The sequence below is a fragment of the Lepidothrix coronata genome, unplaced genomic scaffold (assembly GCF_001604755.1).
Source record: "Lepidothrix coronata isolate B3197 unplaced genomic scaffold, Lepidothrix_coronata-1.0 Scaffold19, whole genome shotgun sequence".
In the NCBI taxonomy this organism is placed as follows: domain Eukaryota; kingdom Metazoa; phylum Chordata; class Aves; order Passeriformes; family Pipridae; genus Lepidothrix; species Lepidothrix coronata.
This window is the reverse complement of record NW_016690199.1, coordinates 4967123-4986461: the sequence shown is the minus strand read 5'-3', so window position 1 is coordinate 4986461 and position 19339 is coordinate 4967123. Positions and strand designations below refer to the sequence as shown.

The following is a 19339-nucleotide window of genomic DNA, read 5'->3' as shown; positions in this document are numbered from 1 at the left end:
TTGGGGGGGGGGGGGGGCCCCCCCCCCCCGCAATCTCTCGCAGCGCTGACTCAGTCCTTTAATTGCTGCATTTATGACTCATCACGAGCGGGGCGGGGACGCTGTGCGGCAGGGAGTGGGTCTCGCCTTCCCGCTCTTTCCTCCGTGCGCGGCGTATGGGGGGAGGTGCTGCTTGGGATGAGGTGTCCTAAGGACCAGGAGAGGGAGCTTCAGCCTGCGGCAGACAAAAGCGGTAATCTGGAAGGAGGGGAAGCGCCGCGCTCGTTCTGGGTGCTCGGTCACCGATACAGCTGCTGCCGCAAACGCGTGGTCAGGCTGCCCGGTGGTTCTTTTTAGACATCCCTGGGGAAGGAAACCTCGTGTTCGAAACAGAGTCCGCGGTGTACTTTTTGCTGAGGAAGGGTAAAACTGCGTCTGTGCTAATGTAGAACACAAGGCTTATACAAGTCTTAACTGCTTCTGTGTAAAGAATTTGTAAACCTGACCAGAGGGACTCGGATCATGTTGCATCATAGATGTGCTCTTACGTGTAAATACTAAGAAGGCTACTTGAATGTGTCAGCGCTTCTGCCCTTAATGATAACATGATGACGTGTCAGAGTGGCCATGCTCTGTAGTCAGGGTTGCCTGTGTAGTCAGCCAATTGTGGCTTAAGTACTCTTAGATCTGATTATAGAGGCACATGTTAATTTAAATATGTAAATACTGCTGAAGGCAACATTAATAATAGGATTCATCCTCCTTCCCCTTCCTCCCCCTCCCCTTCCCACAAGAAAAAAAAAATCATCTGGAAAAGCTGCTGCACTGCTCTGTACCTCTGCATTGCTAGGCTTTCTACAGTGAAGCAACTTCTGTCAGACTTTATCAGGCTTATTGTTAAGTCAGAACTCAACAGAAGCTGCTATGAGAGTCCATAAGTGAGAGGGAGAATTACGTAATTTTCAACTCTTTTCCACTCCGATCCAAAAACTGGTAAGCCATGTAAAAACTACATTGGGCTACAGATTGCTGCTGCTTCATCTTACTGATATTTCTCAGCATTGTGATAGACTTCCGTTTGTGTGATAGGTTTATGCTATGCTGTGGAATTTGAATCTGATTTCCAGATCTTTCTCCTGATTTCCTCTGCCCTGCCACATGACCCTTATGGTGCAAGATTCATGGGTCTCCATAATAAAACAAGCAGTGTGCCCTTCCTTACTGATCCCAGAACTCCTGCAGGAGTTAATTGTACAGAAAATAGTCTTAAGCTGTTCATTAGTTTTTGGATAGTAAGAGAGCGTGGAAAGCTTCGTAGGTGTAGTTAAGGATAAATTCCTTGGCAGTACAATCCAAGGTTACTATTTTCAGTTCCATAGGTTGAAGAAAGTTATAGCATAAAGAACATACTTCTCTTTTTTTTTTTTACCCTATATTTCACCCTAAATATAATCCCTTGCATAGCTTTGTAGCAAGAGCGGATAGATGCGCGTTAAGCTAAAATGAATTTTTTGTTCTGTTTCTTAATACTTGCAGAGCTGTTGCGCAGCCACTGGTACCTGTATTGGGGAAACATAGCATACAAGCAAGAACCTTACAGCCTCAGTGGCGAAAATTTTTTCATGTCAGAGACCGAGAACTCTTGCAGTCGTTTATGTCATCCCGTCTTCTCCAGACAGAAGATACCAAAAAACTGCAATCAAAGATCTCTTCATCTTATTGATAAAGCTACTAATAAGGCAAAATGTCTGTCAACGTCAACCGCAGTGTTTCAGATCAGTTCTATCGCTACAAAATGCCCCGTCTGATTGCCAAGGTAACTTCCTAAGCATTAGTGGGAAGCACTCCACTTGGTCTCCCAAGAGGAGAAAGAGGTGTGAGAATATGATAATACTTGGCCACTCAAAAGGCGGGGACAGTGTCTGTTTATTTCTGTCCAGACTAAGGAGCTGCAGTTCTCAGCAGAATTCTGGTGTAGTTAAATGGGGAATACAGACTGGGTTTGACTGTTGCAGTCACTTGACTTGGAATACTATTTGTTTTCTTTAGGTGGAGGGCAAAGGAAATGGAATAAAGACGGTTATAGTCAACATGGTTGACGTTGCAAAGGCGCTTAATCGGCCTCCAACGTGTAAGTAGTGTGGAGTGACACAGCATTTTTAATGCTTTTGTGTTTGAAGTGGTAGTGTTAATAGCTAATAAAGCATTAATACCATTCTTTAAAGATTGGTAAGAAAGAAATGTGATTATCTCAGGATGAAATAATGAACAGAAAGAAGCAATAGCGTATTTACTGGCTGTTTAAAAATCACATTGAAGATACAAGGGAGGTGGTGTTTCCTGTGCTTTCTCTACAGATCCTACCAAATTTTTTGGTTGTGAGCTGGGAGCACAGACCCAGTTTGATGTTAAGAATGACCGTTACATTGTCAATGGATCTCATGAGGCGAATAAGCTGCAAGACATGTTGGATGGATTCATTAAAAAATTTGTTCTCTGTCCTGAGTGTGAGAATCCTGAAACTGATCTGGTGAGTGCTCTCTTGTCTGTATTAATGGTGACACTATGGAAACACTTCATTACATGTTTGTGCAAAGTTTAAAGCTAACTTGAATATGAAAAGAAAACCCAGTACACATGCTTACGCTCTTTGGGAAAGTTTTAAATCTGTAACAGTTAAAAACTGCTGAGCTAAATTGCTATTACTTAACTTCCTCTGCATTAATCCTGTGGAGATGATAATGTAAAAGTCAGGCTTTAATGTGTAATTGTTTTGCAAATGAAATGTTAACTGAAGATTGTTCTCTCTTGCAGCATGTCAATCCTAAGAAACAAACTATAGGTAACTCTTGCAAAGCCTGTGGCTATCGAGGCATGCTTGACACAAACCATAAACTCTGCACGTTCATTCTCAAAAACCCACCTGGTAAGTGCCTTTCCTTACTTGCTGAGAGTAAAGAGAACTTGTGTATGAGTGCTGTTAATGAAAAAGAAAAATAATTAGCCCACAGCTAGTTGAAGTGTAAAAAGGCTCCAGCCTACTCCTAGAGTATGTTTGGGGACCAGGATGGAGGAGCAGTGCTCAGTCTTTTTCCTCGTCATGCTGTGTCCTCCCAGGTAGAACTATTTGTGAAGAGCTGGATTTACCTGTGCAGGACAACTTAGGAGGAGGAGGAAAGGTAGTTAGCAGTAGCTCCTGGCAGTTCCTTAAAGTCAGTGTGAAGTAAGAGTAGGAAGTAAAAACGGTAATGTTCTGTGCAAGCAACACTCTGTAGTAAGCATCTAGTTGCCTGCTACAATTTAAGCTTGCAAGAATAGAAAAGTCTAACCTATTCCAGGGGTCTCTGCTTTGTGAGGTCACCTGTTATATAGACTTGGACAATGTTGGTGAGAAATAAGACCGTGACTGGAACCAGGTTTTTCCCTGCCAGATGTACATCTGCCCTGAGTGTATTTGGGGATTGGTACTACACATAACTTGCTGCTAATGAAAGCCTCCAGACCCACATAGGGATTTGGCAGAGGTGCAGGGATTTTGTAGCCTGCTCTAGTTCATAGAACAAACATTAAAATTCACTTGCAGAAAGTGGTGACACTGGTACAGGAAAGAAAGAAAAGGAGAAGAAGAACAGAAAAGGCAAGGACAAAGAGAATGGTTCTGTGTCCAGCAATGAGACACTTCCACCCCCACCACCAGAGGAGATTACTCCTCCACAGGTTGTGGTAAGTAGAAGGGAAAGTGGGGAGATAAGGGTGTGGTGTCTTGTTCTGATTTAAAACTTAAAAATCACTGGCATTCCCTGCTGGTCAACATTGCACCAAAAGCTCTCACTGTCTCCAAAACTTGAATGCTGGAATATATATAGAGAGGTAAAAGTGCACTTGAAGTAACCTTACAGAGGGTTATAAACTAATGTCTAGCTTCTAGTTTCCATTACTTCTTTCCCTTTTTCTGTGGTCTTTGACTTGCAAATTGTACTGTAAACCTTTCTTTAGGTTTGTAAAAATGCTCTCAAGTTGGTATCATTTCTACCCTTGCCTATTACTAAACCCGCAGTAACACTGAATCTCTTGGTTTGCTTTTGTGTTTTAGGAGGAGGAGGATGATGATGACTGGGGTGAGGACACAACAGAAGAAGCCCAGAGGCGTAGAATGGATGAAATCAGTGACCATGCAAAGAACCTCACGCTTAGTGAAGACTTGGAAAGAACCGTGGAGGAGAGAGTCAACATACTGTTTGATTTTGTGAAGGTAACTATTCTCTGGTTGTTTGCTTTAGTGGTATAAAGTGTTTGTAAGGAAACTAAAAGCAACGTCTCTAAGCTTCTATCAAAACACTGTTTCTGCCAGCAGTGGGAGGGGAAGGGTGCAAAGAGTGTTGGCGCAGACCTCAAGTGGCATTAAAATGTTTCTCTCTGTACCCGTTTCCCTGTAGAAAAAGAAGGAAGAAGGTGTCATTGATACTTCAGACAAAGACATTGTAGCAGAAGCAGAGAGACTGGATGTAAAGGCCATGGGCCCGCTAGTTCTCACTGAAGTCCTTTTTGACGAAAAGATTCGTGAACAAATAAGAAAATACAGACGTCACTTCCTTCGTGTAAGCAATTCCTTCTTCTGCACTCACTGTTCTGAGTGTTTTATAGCAATGGCTTGGTACTGTGGGGAAGAAGACTTACTGTAGTGTTTTGCTTTTAAACTGCTCCTTACCTAGGGAGAACTGCTGGGAGGGATAGTATGAACTGCTGTAAACCTTGTAATTCAAGGTTCAAAGAATTCAAAAAGCTAATTGAATCCCTTTTGCATTTATCGCAACTCTAGTTCTGCCACAACAACAAGAAAGCCCAGAGGTACCTTCTCCATGGCTTTGAGTGTGTGGTAGCCATGCATCAGTCTCAGCTTATTTCAAAAATACCACATATTTTGAAGGAAATGTATGATGCAGATCTTCTGGAAGAAGAAGTCATCCTTAGCTGGGCAGAAAAGGTAAAGGGTAGTGTGTTATGTACCTGAATGGAGTCTATTGCATCTGGCTTCTGTGTTCTGGTGTGATAGCTTGTGCTGAGAGAAACCTTTCCAAAAACGAGCTGTTCAAGGCAGTGGGTGAGTTTGGAGGTCCAAGTTGGGTTCTTGCTGTGTTTGGGTATGATCTGGTGTAAACTCTTCAGCGTTCAACCAAAGTCTGTGTCTTTCAGGCCTCAAAGAAATATGTTTCAAAGGAGCTTGCCAAAGAAATCCGTGTCAAAGCAGAACCATTTATTAAATGGCTAAAGGAAGCTGAAGAAGAATCTTCCGGTAATGAAGAAGAGGACGAAGATGAAAATATAGAGGTAGGAAAGGCTAGTTCATTGTCAGCTCCAAGGCTGCACTGTTCCTGCTTGTTTAAGTCTTGTAACCTTTTCCTGGTGCAATTTGAAATAGCTTCCTTGGTGTATTACTGTGCCCGTTGGGAACTGGAGGAACACTCCATTCCTAGGGCTTGGTCAGAGCGTTCTTGCTACACTACACTAAGTGTAAGAGCATTTGGATAGCCCAAGACTGTCACTCTGGAATGGTACACTCTCTTGCACAGTAGCAGCTCATGTAGTAGTAGAAGGTTGATGGGAGGTATCATGCAAAAAACTGCATGTTCTAAATGAGTTAGTGGGGGGATGTTTGTTAAAGCAGCTGATGAAAGAATAACTGACCACTTTCCTCACAGTTTAGGCCTAGATAAAGTCTGTTAGTTACACTCCAGGTGGCTGTGGCTGGAACAAGTTTTGCATGTGGGTGATTTGGTTATTCTCCTGCCAGTACTGTACACTTCTCTTCTTGGGGATGAGATCCTGCTTCCTGCAGATGCACATGCACAGCTCTGCCTTACAGAGCAGCTTATTAAGTGGGTCATGGCTGTGGACAGGAGGGTGGTTGGTGGGTAGGTGTTACAGTTAGTCCAGTGCTTAGTGTCAGTCGGTGCTGTAGTAAAAGCAAGTGTCTTGTCTCCACAGGTGGTGTACTCTTCAACTGCCAGTGTACCTAAAGTTGAAACTGTGAAGCCTGCAAACAATAAAGATGACGATATTGATATTGATGCCATTTAAAGTGATGCAACATAGCTTCCAGCATAGTAATGCAAACTTCTCTGCGTTTTCTGCCAGAAGTGTGATTTGTATGTGCACAAACTGAAATGGCTTAACATCCTGCTACTCTTTGTACTCTAAAATGTATCTTTTTACTGTGACTGGTCTTGTGTAACTAAGCCTAATACCAAGGAGTCAGCACGTCAGTGAACTGATCTAGTTTGCAACTGGCATGTTCTATTTTGTTTTTCTAACTTGTGTTGGACACATACTTGGAGCACATTTATACAGTTGTGGAAATAAAGGATTTGGTTTTGGTCAATCTTCATTTGTGACTCAACCCCCTTATTGCTTTTCCAAGTAAGTATTTACACAGCTCATTGAAATCTGCGAAGTTGAAGATGCAGCGACACTCTTGAATGAGACAGGAAAAAAAAGCCTTAGCCTGGAGGCTGTTCCAGCACTGGAGATTTGAAACCTAGGCAAGAAGCAGGTGTTGAGTAATCTACAGTGTGTGGCTGCCAGCTTCTTAAAACAGAACTCAGCTGTCTGCATTCTGATCCTTGCCTGCTTTTTCCTTAAAAAATATTTCCACTGGTGTTCACTGCAGAAGTTGGGTTTTGGTTTGGTAGGGTTTTTTCCTTCCCTGGAGTTTTCAACAGCTCCGGCTACAGGACTAGAGCTGTGGAGCTGGTACTGCTGAAGTTGGTGTCAGGGTCACTGTGGCACAGCATGTCCTGCTCTAGTGTGATTTGGGGAGGGGGTGAGATCTGGTGCCTTGAGTGCAGGAGTCCCCAAAGCTGACCTGCTTATCTCTGGAAGTGAGTGTCCTGAAGGCCAATGTTGAGGAATCAGATTCTTCGAGAAACAGGACAGAGAGAAACCTGGTCCACTGAAATCAGAAAACAAGTGTGACATGGTTTGTGACAGGTTTGGGCCTAAGAGTAGATCAGGGCAAGGTTTGTGTTGCCATTCACAGCTGTCTGCTCTGGAAAATCAGGAGTGGCAAGAGAGTGACTGGGTTTGCTTTTTGTGGTCTCTTTCATTAGATTCACTGAGCAGTTTTGAGAGGTCAAGGCTCCAGTGCACAGAGCTGCTTTTTCTAGTCAAATCATTTTAGCTGAACTTCAGTCGGACAAAGGTGAAGATTGTGTTTGGATGGTTACATCAGGGGTGGCTTGAGCTGCAGGTTCTGTTCTGTGATGGGGGGTGTGAGTCTAGGAACTTGTACGTGGCCCTGGCAGTGAGCTGTCACTTGGCACTAGCACATGTGGCAAGCAGTACTAGAAAGATAGGGTGAAACCATTTCAAAGTGCCCTTTCATTTAAGGTGGAGGTTTATTGCAATAGTACAAAACCACAATTACAGGTTTTATTCTTGGCTTCTTCTGTCTAAAAGAAAATCTGTTCACCACTATGTTTAAACTGGGTTTGCATTTCCAAGGTGTCAATTCTCATGCATGTTGGAAACATGGAAGGCATATTACTAATCCCTGTCTGCCCTCTGAGGAATACACCACTTCCTCCTCGTGCAGGCACACACCTCCTCCATGTAACTGTTGCAAGCCACATCACGGCAAGTGTTTGCCTGCCAGGCTGGAAGGTTGAGATCTGAAAAAAATCCCAGCTGAACACAGCATGTCTGTTAGAAAGCTGATGATTTTGCCTGGTACTGCTATAGAAAAGTCTGTGGGCTGGGTTTTAGTCACATGGTAGCAGGGTGGGTTGGTGATGTGGCTCCCTCATACCTGCTGCAGTGGGAGGTGGGTGCTTGTATATTAGGCTTGTTTTATAGGTAGGGGTTTTGAGTTATCTTTGCCTTTCTGAGCAGAGTTCTTCCTTTTGAGGGAATAATGGGAAGCCTTGCTCTTTCCTGGGAGTATGTCACAGCCACCATGCTGAGAAAGGCTGAGGCTGTTACCTGACTGCCCCAGGGAGCTCTGCAGTGTGGGCAGAACCTCTCCCGGCTCTCTGAGCCTGGCTCTGAGCTAGTCTAGGTCAGCTCAGCTCACTGACAGCATCAGTTGCTCTGTGCCGATGGTCTGCAGGTGTGGCTTTGTGGATCCAGGTTGGTGCTGTCTCTAGGATATGACTGGAAGGTTTCTGTCTGTCTGAGGTACCTGTTGTGTGGTGGCTGCTCCCAGCTGTGACACAGTGAGGTACCATTTCGGGGACGGTCAGTCCCATTTTAGAGCAGACTTGGTCAGAATTGTGGGCTGCCACCAGTGGGGATAATCTCCGGGTTGTTTTTTTTTTTCCCCAAGATGTAGAGACTAGCAAGACAGACCTGTTCCTTCCAGTAGGGAAACTAGGAAATAAATCCACCCAAAAATGTTTTTCATAGGATCAGTGAACTGGTGATGCCATAGCAAAGCTATATGATGATAGATTTGGAGTAAACATGGTGGGAGCGTGCAGGGACTGAAAGCATTCTTGTGTGTAGTAGGCCACAGGTGGATCAGATTAAGTGCATTACAAAGTGGTGCCCTAATTTCAGACACAGTGGAGGCTTCTAAGAGCACCAAGGCCACCACTATGAAATTCCTAGTGCTGAGTTACACTTCTCACCCTATTTTCACATGCACGTTGCTGTTTCTGTCTCAGATCATTAACTGATGATTCCACCAGCAAATAAAAATTGAGTATTTGTCTTGTATTTCTTTAGAGAAGGAAGAAGCCTGACTTAGAAGTTTCATAATCTTTTAAATGTCTTGCCACTGCTATCTGATTAAAAGTAACAAGTACATCTTCAAAAGGCAGCTTGGATTTTAGATGCACTCTGCTCCAGGCTTCCAAGATGCACTCTGCTCCTGGCACCCAGAAAGGAAACAGCATCGGGTGATTTCCCTCACTTCGTGTTGTACAGTCTGTTTGAGAAGCTCAGTGTGAGTGCTGCCATTTGGCAGGTGGAGAGTCTAGTGGCAGGTCCATTATCCTTGGCTTTACAAACCCTCATCTCCCTGCAGGACTCTGCAGTTCAGCAGCGGCTCCTCGTCATCCAGTGTGACAGGAGCTGCTCAGCTGACAGCTTTGCTCGGGACAGCACCATGACTGGATGAAAGGGGCTCAGAGGCTTCAAATGGAGTTTGAAATCCTGACTGTTGTGCACATAAGAAGTAAAGTTGGCTGGTTTTACTTTTATCAATGAAAGCCTAAAAGTTGTCATTAGGCCAGTTCTTCCCCAGCTGGATGTGGTAGGACACGTATTATATAAAAGTATGCTCTTTGCTCCTGAGAGTGCACAGCTCAAGCTTGGAGTGAGGCACTGAGTAAAGATAAGGAAAAGAGATTTGAAGGCATTGCAACAGGAAGAACAAATGTGCTGAATGCTTTTTGTTTCCCTCACTGTGGTAGCAGCTTTCCCCACCAGCATAAGCACAATGTGATGCTCCCAGAGATCGACTGCAGGATCGCTTGTGTGAGGCATTACCATGAGTCTGTCATTCCTCTCTGCTAAGATCTTCCCATTCCTTGGGTTAAGAGGGTTGCCAGAAGATCCAAATCTCCACCCAAATCAAACAGCTCGGTTGATTTGTTGCTGTCCAGATGTACCACAGAGTTAAAAGAATTGATTTATAACTCTAATAAATAATGCTTAGCATGTGGGTGTATTCAGTTGTGCAAGTTCTGAACCTTAGTGTCTGAAAAGAAGAGGTGCCGCTGAAAAGTACTTAAGGTAGCAATCTGTAACGAAGCTATGCTTTCATTTGTGGGCTGCTGCAGGGTAGTAATGAAGGTCACAGGAACTCTGGGCTCCCAGTGAAAGCAGTGAAGGGAAATGGCAAGGAGAGATGGAACAAAAGTAGCTGACCCACCAATTAGTCTTCCAGCTGTTTTCTTCTCAAACTAATAACTCCAAAAACCTCAGAGGGCTGTTGCTGAGGACTGGCTCCTTGGCATTCGGTCACACCACTGAACTGTGAAGATGTGGATCAGAAAACCCAGAAGTGAAGACAACAAAAAGCAGCTTGAAAACAATGCTCTTTTAAGCCTTGTATGTGAAATACTGTTTCCATGCTTAAATTTCAGCTTAAGGTTTATGAAGCTGTTGAAGCCACTGAGATTGCTTACGTGCTCGACAGGCTGCTGACATTGTCTGTGTTTTTCACTTCAAAGACGATCATCTTGCTGCCACGGAGGTGTCGGAGTTCGTCTTCGGACCTGGAATTGGAGAGGAGCTGTTCTGGGGCCACCGAGCAGCTTTCCCAGGATGTCACTTCCTTACCTAGTGCAGACCAGCACCAGGGTATCTCCACAGCTTCCTTAGAGCTGTTGCAGCTGACATCCATCAAGGACATGGCTCCAGCACTCAGGTGATGCTGCTTTTAAATCAGTAAAATTCTAAAACTCCTCAATTTTTTTCAGAGCAAAAGAAAAAAACGTGTTCAGTGTTTTGGGTTAGGAACGCAAGAAACAGGTTCACCTCATCATTGTAAGTGTAACAAAGGGAATTGTTCTTCCTATTGTAATTAGTGTCTGGCAAATCCAGTAAATGCTAAACCATCTTTTCTTAAGGTCAGTTTTTCTACTTCCACATGCCTCAAAGTCGTTGCTTGCTCAGTGGCTGAGGCTCTTCAGTATTTTAGCCACAGCAAAAAACAGAGTCCTGTATTTCTGTGAGTGGGATGCCATTAGCTTCCAGTGCTGGCCATGCAGCTCACTTGTGAAGGGACAGGTCTAGGGTGAAGCCAGGAAGTCAGGTCAGTAAGGCAAGGCTGGGATCAGCAAGGCCCATGGCTGGGCGGGGGTGCACAAGCTTTATGAGGGCCCCCACGAAAGTGCTGAGGTGGGGAGGCCCCACACAGCTTCTCTCAGGGCTTTCTCACACTGCTCAGCTCCAAGGTCACTTGGCTGCAACCATGTCGGAGCTGACCTTGAACACAGGCAGCCCCACACCTGCGAGGAGGGGAAAGAGGTTGCAGAGCCTATTCCTGCTCCCCAGGACGCTGACATTTTCTGAGGCTGGAGCTGGAGAGTGCTGTTTTTTCTAGTGGTAATCTCACCCCATTACCGTGGTGGTAGAGCTGTTTTCTGCACAGTGTTTTCTTTCTCAAGGGGGAAAGAGGTGATGCAAAGGAGAGCTTTGGTCCAAGAACCATAGCCACTTCAGCCATACATTGCAAGTAAGTGAAGTACCACCACCAGGAACAACTCAGCAGGAGGTTTGTGTGGGTGTTTTATTATTCTCTGTGAATTTTTGCTTGATACTGTTTTTTATATTTATCCGATATTAATAAAACCCAGATAACTGCACTGACGTCAATGGAGTTTACCTTTGTATCCGTGCAATTAAGGTAGACATCTGACATCTTTAAAAGAAACATGAGGAAAGTATATTTCCCCCAGAGAATCCCATCCCCGTGTTGTCAGGGAATTGTTAATAAATTATTTATTAATTAATAGTCACTCTTATGGACAAAATCACAGGCGTACAATTGCAAACAGAGTAGTTCGCATAGGAAAAGACTAAATAAAGAAGAAAAATACTAAATGAAGAGACTAAAGGATTTTTCATATGGTCTCTGAGGCTGGGAAGTTTGGATTTTAAGGCTTCCATCTCCTGCTTCCTTTGTTCCTTCAGCATGTGCTCATATTCTCTATTGCAAGGCAGAAAAGCTGGTAGTCCCAGCTGAATGTGCTGTGGGGCTTGGGGTGGTTGGGAGTGGTGGGCAGGCACACTCAGGGGGGAAATGGGAAGCAGGATCACAGCTGCAATGACAGGAAAATACTGCTCTGTGTGGGGGAAGTAATAGGATTTTAAACAATCTTTTTTATATACTTATTTATCAGCTGACAGGAGTTTAATACACGAGTTTGCATTCTCCATGCCTTCTCCATGAACAGGATTGGCTAGATTTTGGTTTCTGTTTGTTCTGCTGAAAGACTCCTGTATAAGATCCAGAATGCAGAAGGGACAATTTTAAGGAAAAAAAAAGTCCTTGACTATCAGTTGGACTGTTACCAAAATACAAAGAACCAGTTTAGACAAGATGAATAGTGTGGTAACTGCATCCACTGAGGCTGCTGTCAGGAGCATACCACCTCCAGAAGAGCGAAACACCTGCTTAGGTGGAGCGGTATGGAAAAATGGAAGGGAAACCCCTTTGTAAGGAAAGCAGGCTGGATCCTATCCAATGGAGGTCCCCATGAACACCTTCACCTTGCAGCCAAATGGAGGTGCCAAAGTTTTTAGCAAGTAGCAAAACTTGCTGAAGTTGATTCTGGGGGATGAAAAAACCACCATGAAAACAGTAAATATGTAGGCAGAACTAATCGACTGTGTGTTCCTCATGCTGACTAAAAATAAAGGGGATGGAGGGGTGATGAGTCCTCCTAATCAGCTTCTGGTCAATACTGATGCCAGAAGATGGGAGCAATGAATTGGACTTCGGCAAAAAAAAAAAAAAATGCCATAGGAAGCAAGAGCTGCTCATGAAGCCCCTGGAGCTGTGCAGATGGGTAACCAGCCTCAGTGAACCCCCTCACTCGTGTGGACTGGAGGTGCTCTCAGTTTTGCATGGCCAGGTTTGGGGGCCTGGGTGAAACATCTGCTCTGGACCCATCCCTTGGGGAGGGCAGGAGAGAGACACAAAGGAGGTCAGGCTCAGCACCACGGGCATGGCTGGCTGCATCCTGCTCCAGGTCAGGGAGAGGGAAGCCAGGAAGCGGAGGTGGCTGTGGCATGTGGGTGGTGAGGAGTGAGAGGTGATCAGTGAGGCCTTCCTGTTTGGTAACAGCAACAGGCTTGTCCTGGGCAAGGGGGTGGTTTTATCTGAATCATCGAAGAGGAACTGAGTGTTCCTGGTGGGAGGAAAAGTGGGAGAGCAGGTACCTGTCTGTTGTGAGAGCCTTTCTGGGGGCGTTCAGGGATGTGCACTGAGGAACTGTGGAGCTTCACAAGCAAAGGCAATAACTGCTGCAATTTCTTTTTTTTTTTTACAGTCTTTTATGATATTGTCGTTGCCTTTGTTCCTTTTTTTTTTTTCAGCACTGTGGGGTGGGACTGGGAGAAAGAAGCAGCAGTATCACTAATACCAGAAAACCTGTTCTGCAGGAAAACCTGCAGATGTGTGCAGGATGGGGAAGGAGCGGCTGCACTCATGACCCAACCTGTCCTGCACACAGCAGGCCGGAGGGTGATGGGGGATGACAGGCTCCTTCCTCTGTCCTCCCCCTTTCCCATGCACCCATTCTCAGCCCTGGATCAGAGAGGCCGGCTGCTGTTCAGGGCTGACTTGGTGTAACCTGCAAGGAGCTGCTGGAGGGGGGGGGTCTCCTCCTGGACTGCTCTCCCTTTCCTGCTCCGCGGGACTTGCTCTTCTTCAGTGTTAAAAATCCCTGCCTTGGTGCAGGGCTGTTCAGCGGTGGGGGTTTGGTGTCTGTCACAGAGACGCCTGCAAGCTGTCAGAGGGCTGACATCGTGGAGAGGTCCGTGCCCTGCGGACCTTCTCTGGTCGTCAGACAAGCCGCCAGTGCTGGGAATTTTCCATGACCCACTTTTCCTCCCTGAATTCTGTTTCTTGACAGCAGCAAATACTCATTTCCCATGACCGTCCCCAGGCTTCAGGAGACATCGCAGCCGGGACTGGCCCTGCTCCCTCCAATGGGAGAACACACGTGCACAGCCCCTGGGACACAGCCCGGGCGGGCGATGGGAAGGGAAGAGGGGCGGGTTGTGACCCGCCACAAAGCTTCGATGCTACCTGTGACCCCGAGCACCCGCCACCCCCAGCCCAGGGCAGGAACGGCTGCGGGGTCCCGGTGGGGAACTGCGGGATCGGGCTGGGGGAGCTGGAGCTGGGCACTGGATGAGTGCAGGGACCCGTTCGGGAATGAGGGGATCCCGGGAATGAGGAGGTCCCGGGAATGCGGGGTCCCGGGAATGCGGGATCCCGGCGAGGAACCCCAAAGTGGCCGCCGGGAGGAGCCCGTGCGCCGGCGGCGCCCGCCCGGCCCGGCCCGGAGCGGTCCCGAGGAGGGGATGGAGACGAGGGGAACGGGCGGGAGAGAAAAGCGAGGAGGGGGGGGAAGATAAAAAAAAAAACAAACCAACATAAAACAAACTTCCCCCTCCCAAAAAAAAAAAAAAAATAAAAGCAAAGGAAAAAAAAAAGAAAATAAAAACTGGGGGCGGGAGAGGGAAGAAAGAAATAGATAAAAAAGGAAAAGAAGAGGAAAGGGAAAGGGAAAGGGAAAGGGAAAGGGGACAAAAAAAGGAAAACCCACCAAAAACCCCTCTCCTCTCTCCAATTTTCACACTCCTGAATACTGTCTGATACTGTCTGGCTACAGACCTAGCAAGATTGGTCTTCTCCCTTCCAACACCCACTGAGTTTGCATTGCCTTTTGCATATTTTTTCAGGAATAGGTGTAAGATTTTCTGTGTTGAATGGAAAGGGGATTCCCAGCCCCAGCCTCACACCTGCCCAGATGGCAGCTGCCATGGGAAACAGGATCACATCTGCCCCTGCAGTGGAACCCCTGTGGCTCCAAGAGACCTTGGGGAGCCTTGGGACAGGGAGGTGGCACAGTGGCCACCTTGTCACCCTCCAACCTAAGGTGGCCCAGTCATTGCAGTGGTGGAGATGTCTCTCTAAAGGGAAACAGCAGGGAGACATGTGATAGGGCAGGGAGGTGAGAGTGGTGGCAAAAATGCTGTTCTGAAACTACTGTCAAGAAAATATTTGAGAGAGAGATGGAGAGCTGCAGTTGCCTCTCCTTCACACACAGTCCATAGGTATGTAGTAAATCCATGTTACACCCAGGGAGGACTTGCTTTTTTTATATCCTCCAACCTGTGTCATCAGGACGTTCTTAAAACCCTGATCCATGTAATCTCAGTGCACTTTCTTTGAGGGCAAAATGATGCCCTTGGTGGTGGAGGAAATATTGAGGCCATACATAGCCTGCTTACCCTCAGCAGCACTTTTGCCTGCAGGAACAACTACCTCATCTCCACACCTCTGTGTTACCTGACTCCATTCTCAGGTAACACATCTTTTGAATGAGCCATTTCACCAGCTGCACTCACCCAAATGTCATGTGAGGAGATCCTGCACACTCAGCCAGGTGCTGCTTTGGCCACACGGGTGCCTGCCCTGTCCTGCTGATGATCTTGAGTGTTCACCCTTCCTCCTCCAGCACGGGATGTGCGCTGGGAGGAAGAAGGTCCCCTCTTATGCACCAGTGACTCAGCAGGCAGCACCCTGCTGCTCCGTAGTCTCCCCTCCACCTGCATTCCTGGTACCTGGGATGCTGTAATTAAACACCTCCGAAGAGCTATGTTAGCTCCCAGAGCCACAGGGAGCCCCGGGGAAAATAAAACTAATGGCAACACCATCCAGCTCCCGCCAAGCAGTGTGACAGGATGAATTGGAGAATCTATTTTTTGGTTTTCTTCATTTTCCTGTGATGTTATTTTTCTGTGATCATGTCGCTCACAGCAAAACTTAAATGAAAAGCACAATGGCAACAGCATCAACCCTGAAGGAAGAGAGAGCTCCCTACATGATCCTGCCTGAAACTGCTCCTGGGAAGCAGGGTTGAGCATCTTGGCTTTGCCTGGGCAGTGAGGGAGTGGTGCAGGGTGGTGGGATGGACTGATGGAGGCTGAGTTGTCTAAAATCTTGCTGCTGGCGTCTGGCTACATCCATGTAGCTCTGCCAGGCACAGTGGAGGGGCTGACCAAGCTGCTACCCAAAAAGCAGCTGCAAAACATCAGCGGATGCAAATCCACTTTTTCTGATAAATGAAGATACCAGAGGGGTTTGGGTGTTTTTATGAAAGACTTTTTTCCCCCCAGTCTTTCTAACTTCTTGAAAGACAAGCATAGACTGCTTGTGGGAAAGCTTTAAGGTGACTGCCAGACAAGGGAACTTACGGTCTTGCAGGTGTCAGAGAAGCAAAAACCTGATTGTCTCACTCAGATTTGGGAAATTTTAACGCATTTTGAGCTCCTCTTGCTTGACACCTGTAAGATCAGGTACCTGGGGAAAGGATGCTTGGGCCCAAGTCTCTCCATGGGACCAGCTGGACACCAAAGGCAAAAAGACAGGTGAATCATCATCCTGGACCGGTGCTCCAGGACTCTCTGTCACACTCTGTCACACCGCCCCAGGAGGGGCCAGCCAGACCACACAAATCTCAAGGTGGCCCTCGTGTTTCTAAGAAGTAGATTTTTTTTTTTTTTGCCGAAGGGTGAGTATGATGAGAGCTGGGTCTCTGCCTCCCTATTTTCTTGTTTGTCTCTGAAACATTAAACCCAGGTCAGGGCATTAAACTACCCTTTGTTCAGGCTTTCCCAGGCAGGTATTTCTCTGTGTTGGGCTGCTGACGGAGATGGCAGATTCCCCCTCCCTGCTTTTTCCCCCACCTCCCCAGTCTTTGATCCCAGCAGCTCTGGAAACCAAGCTTTGAAAATACAGTCTTTTCATGGATGTGTTGATTAGGAAATGAAATTCCAAGAAGCAAATGACAACGCAGCTGCACTGCCTGACTCTGCAAGGCTGGAGCTCCCCACCAGGAAATGTATTCTCATATTTTTTTGACACATCCAGGGTGTTGTATCATTAATAAAAAATGCAGAGAGAACTTCTTAAGAGAAAATTACTTCCAAAGAAACTGCTTTTTTTTCTTCCTAGTTTTTCCTGTGAATCTGTAGGCTTCCTTGAAGACAGCTCTGTTGTTTCTGATTTTTGCAAAGCAAAATGAAGCATAGGTTTACCCTGGAACGGTGTCTTCTGGGCATACAGAAAGACCCTAGGGATTTGTCTCCCCTAGCAGGCTGTTAATCAAGGTTTCCGGTTTCATAGGAAAATGGGTTTTATGGGGGACAGATGGAGGGATGTGGGCCTTCATGTTTAATTCTACAGAAAAACAACCCCAGCCTTGCAGTCCTGTCAGGACTGGATTCTGCCTAGTCCATCCAGCTGGGATGGGGAGAGGTCCAATGTGGCTGCCTCCACAGCAGCTGCAATGCCACACAGGGCAAGTAAGTCTTTCTCATTTAAACACCCCAAAATCCATCTCTGAAAAACAACTTTTTCACCTTCTCTTTTGCATTAATAGCACTGTGCTTTTTTTGAGTGCTCCTTGCACTATTCATTGTATATCAGCCCAGGGTGGGAGGGTGTTTTGGGACTGATTCATCTCATTTTTGGTGCTGAGAAAGCAGAGATTGCCCTCAGCAGGGAATAAGCTTTGGCAGTCTTGTACTCCAAGTTTAGGACAAGTGGGATGCTGAATGCACCCTGCTTGGCTAGTTCCCACTGCAGCAGCTGGAACCTGCCAGCCCTCTCTGGACAATACTCTGGTCCACATCAGAGAGAACAAAATTTGGAGGTAAGTTCTCATTTCTGGAAACTGCCATTTCCTTGGAGGCTTGATGTCTCGGCATCAACCTGAAGCCATCTCTGGGGTGGGTCAGAGTCCTCTGTGCATTGCTGTGGGTGCATTGCTCCCTTGGGAATCAGGGAGCCCCAGCACGGCCCCAGCAGGCCTCCTCACAGCTCAGAGTCATCACACCCAGCAGAGCCCCAGGCTGCTGTGCAGGCACCCACCTGTGCAAGGAAACAAACCCAGAAATGTTTGGCTGGTGGATGCAGACAAGGCGAGCTCAGCAGCTTAGCGGAGCACCTTGGGAAAGCCCAGGACAGCCAACAAGGGTGAGGGTAGAAACCCAGATGATTTGGTTTCAAAGGAGGTTCAAAGAGCTTTCTGGGGCTCCTCAAGGCTCACAGAACTGCTGTAGGAGGGGAAAACCTGAAAGGGGCTATGCCTGTGTGGAGCAGCCATGGTTGGGGCTGAGGGAGGGTTCAGACCTGCTGGAGGGTCACAGCTGCAGCAGTGGGTGTGACTCCATGGGTACCTTAATTTGCTTAATGTTTAAAGTTTAGTAGGAAGGTTGTTAAAGAAGGCTTGAAGAGAAGATGAGATATTTGGAAGAACCTTTCTTCAAGGTAGAAATACCTCTGTAGGAGGAAGATTTGCTGGAAAACTCGGCAAGTCTCTACCAAAGGAGCAGTCAGTCTCTGGCTGGCACTGTGATGTGAAAATGATGTAAAGGGCCTCCCCATAAAAGGCAGATCACTTTTTCCTGGATGCAAGGAGGAAAGAAGAGCCAGGGGAGTGATTCAAAGAAAACCTGTCAAAGCAACAAGCCAGGAAAAGAAGCTTTACAGAAGTGCTTTGAATGGCTGCACATGCTATGACAGGGGGATGTATCAGAGCCAGAGAGGTTAGAGCATGCAAGATGAGAGATGATGCTGGCCTAGACATGAAGGATCTTATCCTACTCTTCTATAGCCTGCATACCTAGAAATACCCAAACAGACAGGGTTTGACTTCCAACCACTAGGAACAGAGGTAGACACCAACAGCCTTTATTCCTGTAGATCTTTTCCCCCCAGCACACAATGGATAAAACCATTTCTCTCCCGATGAGTTGCCCCTCTTCCCTGGGTGCTGTTTAAAAGTCACTCAAAAAAGCATTTAAAACGCATCAGACCCTACATCTGTAGCTGGTTGTGTACAAGACACCCCGTTGGGAAGTGAGTTTTCCTGGTGACCGCAGGAAACACATTTTGTGCTCCCCAGCCCCTGTGCTGCAGCAGCCCCTCTCCCTCCTACTGCTCCCGGGTGTGGAGGCACTCCTGCAATGCCAGGGGCTCACACCCCCTGCACTGGGGGAGGATACAGGCATAATTGTGGTGGGAGGTGGGGATGCAGTGTGGTCATAGGGTGAAAGAAGGCTGAGCAGCCCCAGCCATGACTGCATTCCCCTGTGGTATGAGGCTGCTCTGATCCCTCCAGCTGGTTGCTCTCACCCATTCCCATCCCCATCCTATCCCCATCTCCACAAAGAGCAGCTTGCAGGTGACATCCTTGACACCTCCAGCTGTCTCTCTGCACATCGCAGCTTTTCATCTCTGGCAGCTAATAGCAGAGCGCTGGGGGAAGGGAACATATGCCAGAGCAGCTCATCTAAGGCACCTTTTTACTAATCACATTACCTGCCCCCCTAGCAAGAGAGAGGGTTTGACATGTGGCCAGAGTGGTGACCAGAATTATCTCCCCTCTCTCCACGTTCCAGGGATGCTTTTGCCTCTGGGGGGGTGGCAGGAGATAGCTCCACAACAGAACGGGGATGGAGCACCTCTGTTTCAAGGGATACCACAGAAGGCACAGGCTGGAGGAAGCCAGGAGCCTGTGTTTCTGCCAGAAGTCCATACAGGAGTATGCAGGGTAGGCAGCTGCTGTGCAGCGTGATGGTGCTGGAACAAAGGCAGAGTCTGAATTGACCTGCA

General features: G+C 46.9%; 1 protein-coding gene across 3 annotated transcripts in view; it reads left to right on the top strand.

Annotated features, from left to right (window-relative positions):
* EIF5 (eukaryotic translation initiation factor 5) overlaps positions 1 to 6364 on the top strand; it is a 7885-nt gene extending 1521 nt beyond the window's left edge. For 2 of the 3 annotated variants that reach the window (XM_017807559.1, XM_017807560.1), the window contains 10 exons: positions 1516 to 1795; positions 2029 to 2110; positions 2337 to 2509; positions 2794 to 2905; positions 3563 to 3702; positions 4073 to 4231; positions 4416 to 4577; positions 4799 to 4963; positions 5173 to 5307; positions 5965 to 6364. In XM_017807559.1, coding sequence (XP_017663048.1) covers positions 1724 to 1795; positions 2029 to 2110; positions 2337 to 2509; positions 2794 to 2905; positions 3563 to 3702; positions 4073 to 4231; positions 4416 to 4577; positions 4799 to 4963; positions 5173 to 5307; positions 5965 to 6057 — 1293 coding nt within the window. In that variant the 5' untranslated portion in view covers positions 1516 to 1723 and the 3' untranslated portion in view covers positions 6058 to 6364. Of the gene's footprint in view, positions 1 to 782; positions 973 to 1515; positions 1796 to 2028; positions 2111 to 2336; positions 2510 to 2793; positions 2906 to 3562; positions 3703 to 4072; positions 4232 to 4415; positions 4578 to 4798; positions 4964 to 5172; positions 5308 to 5964 lie in introns of those variants that run through there. The other variant, XM_017807561.1, reaches the window with a different exon arrangement.
* The last annotated feature ends 12975 nt before the right edge of the window (positions 6365 to 19339 follow it).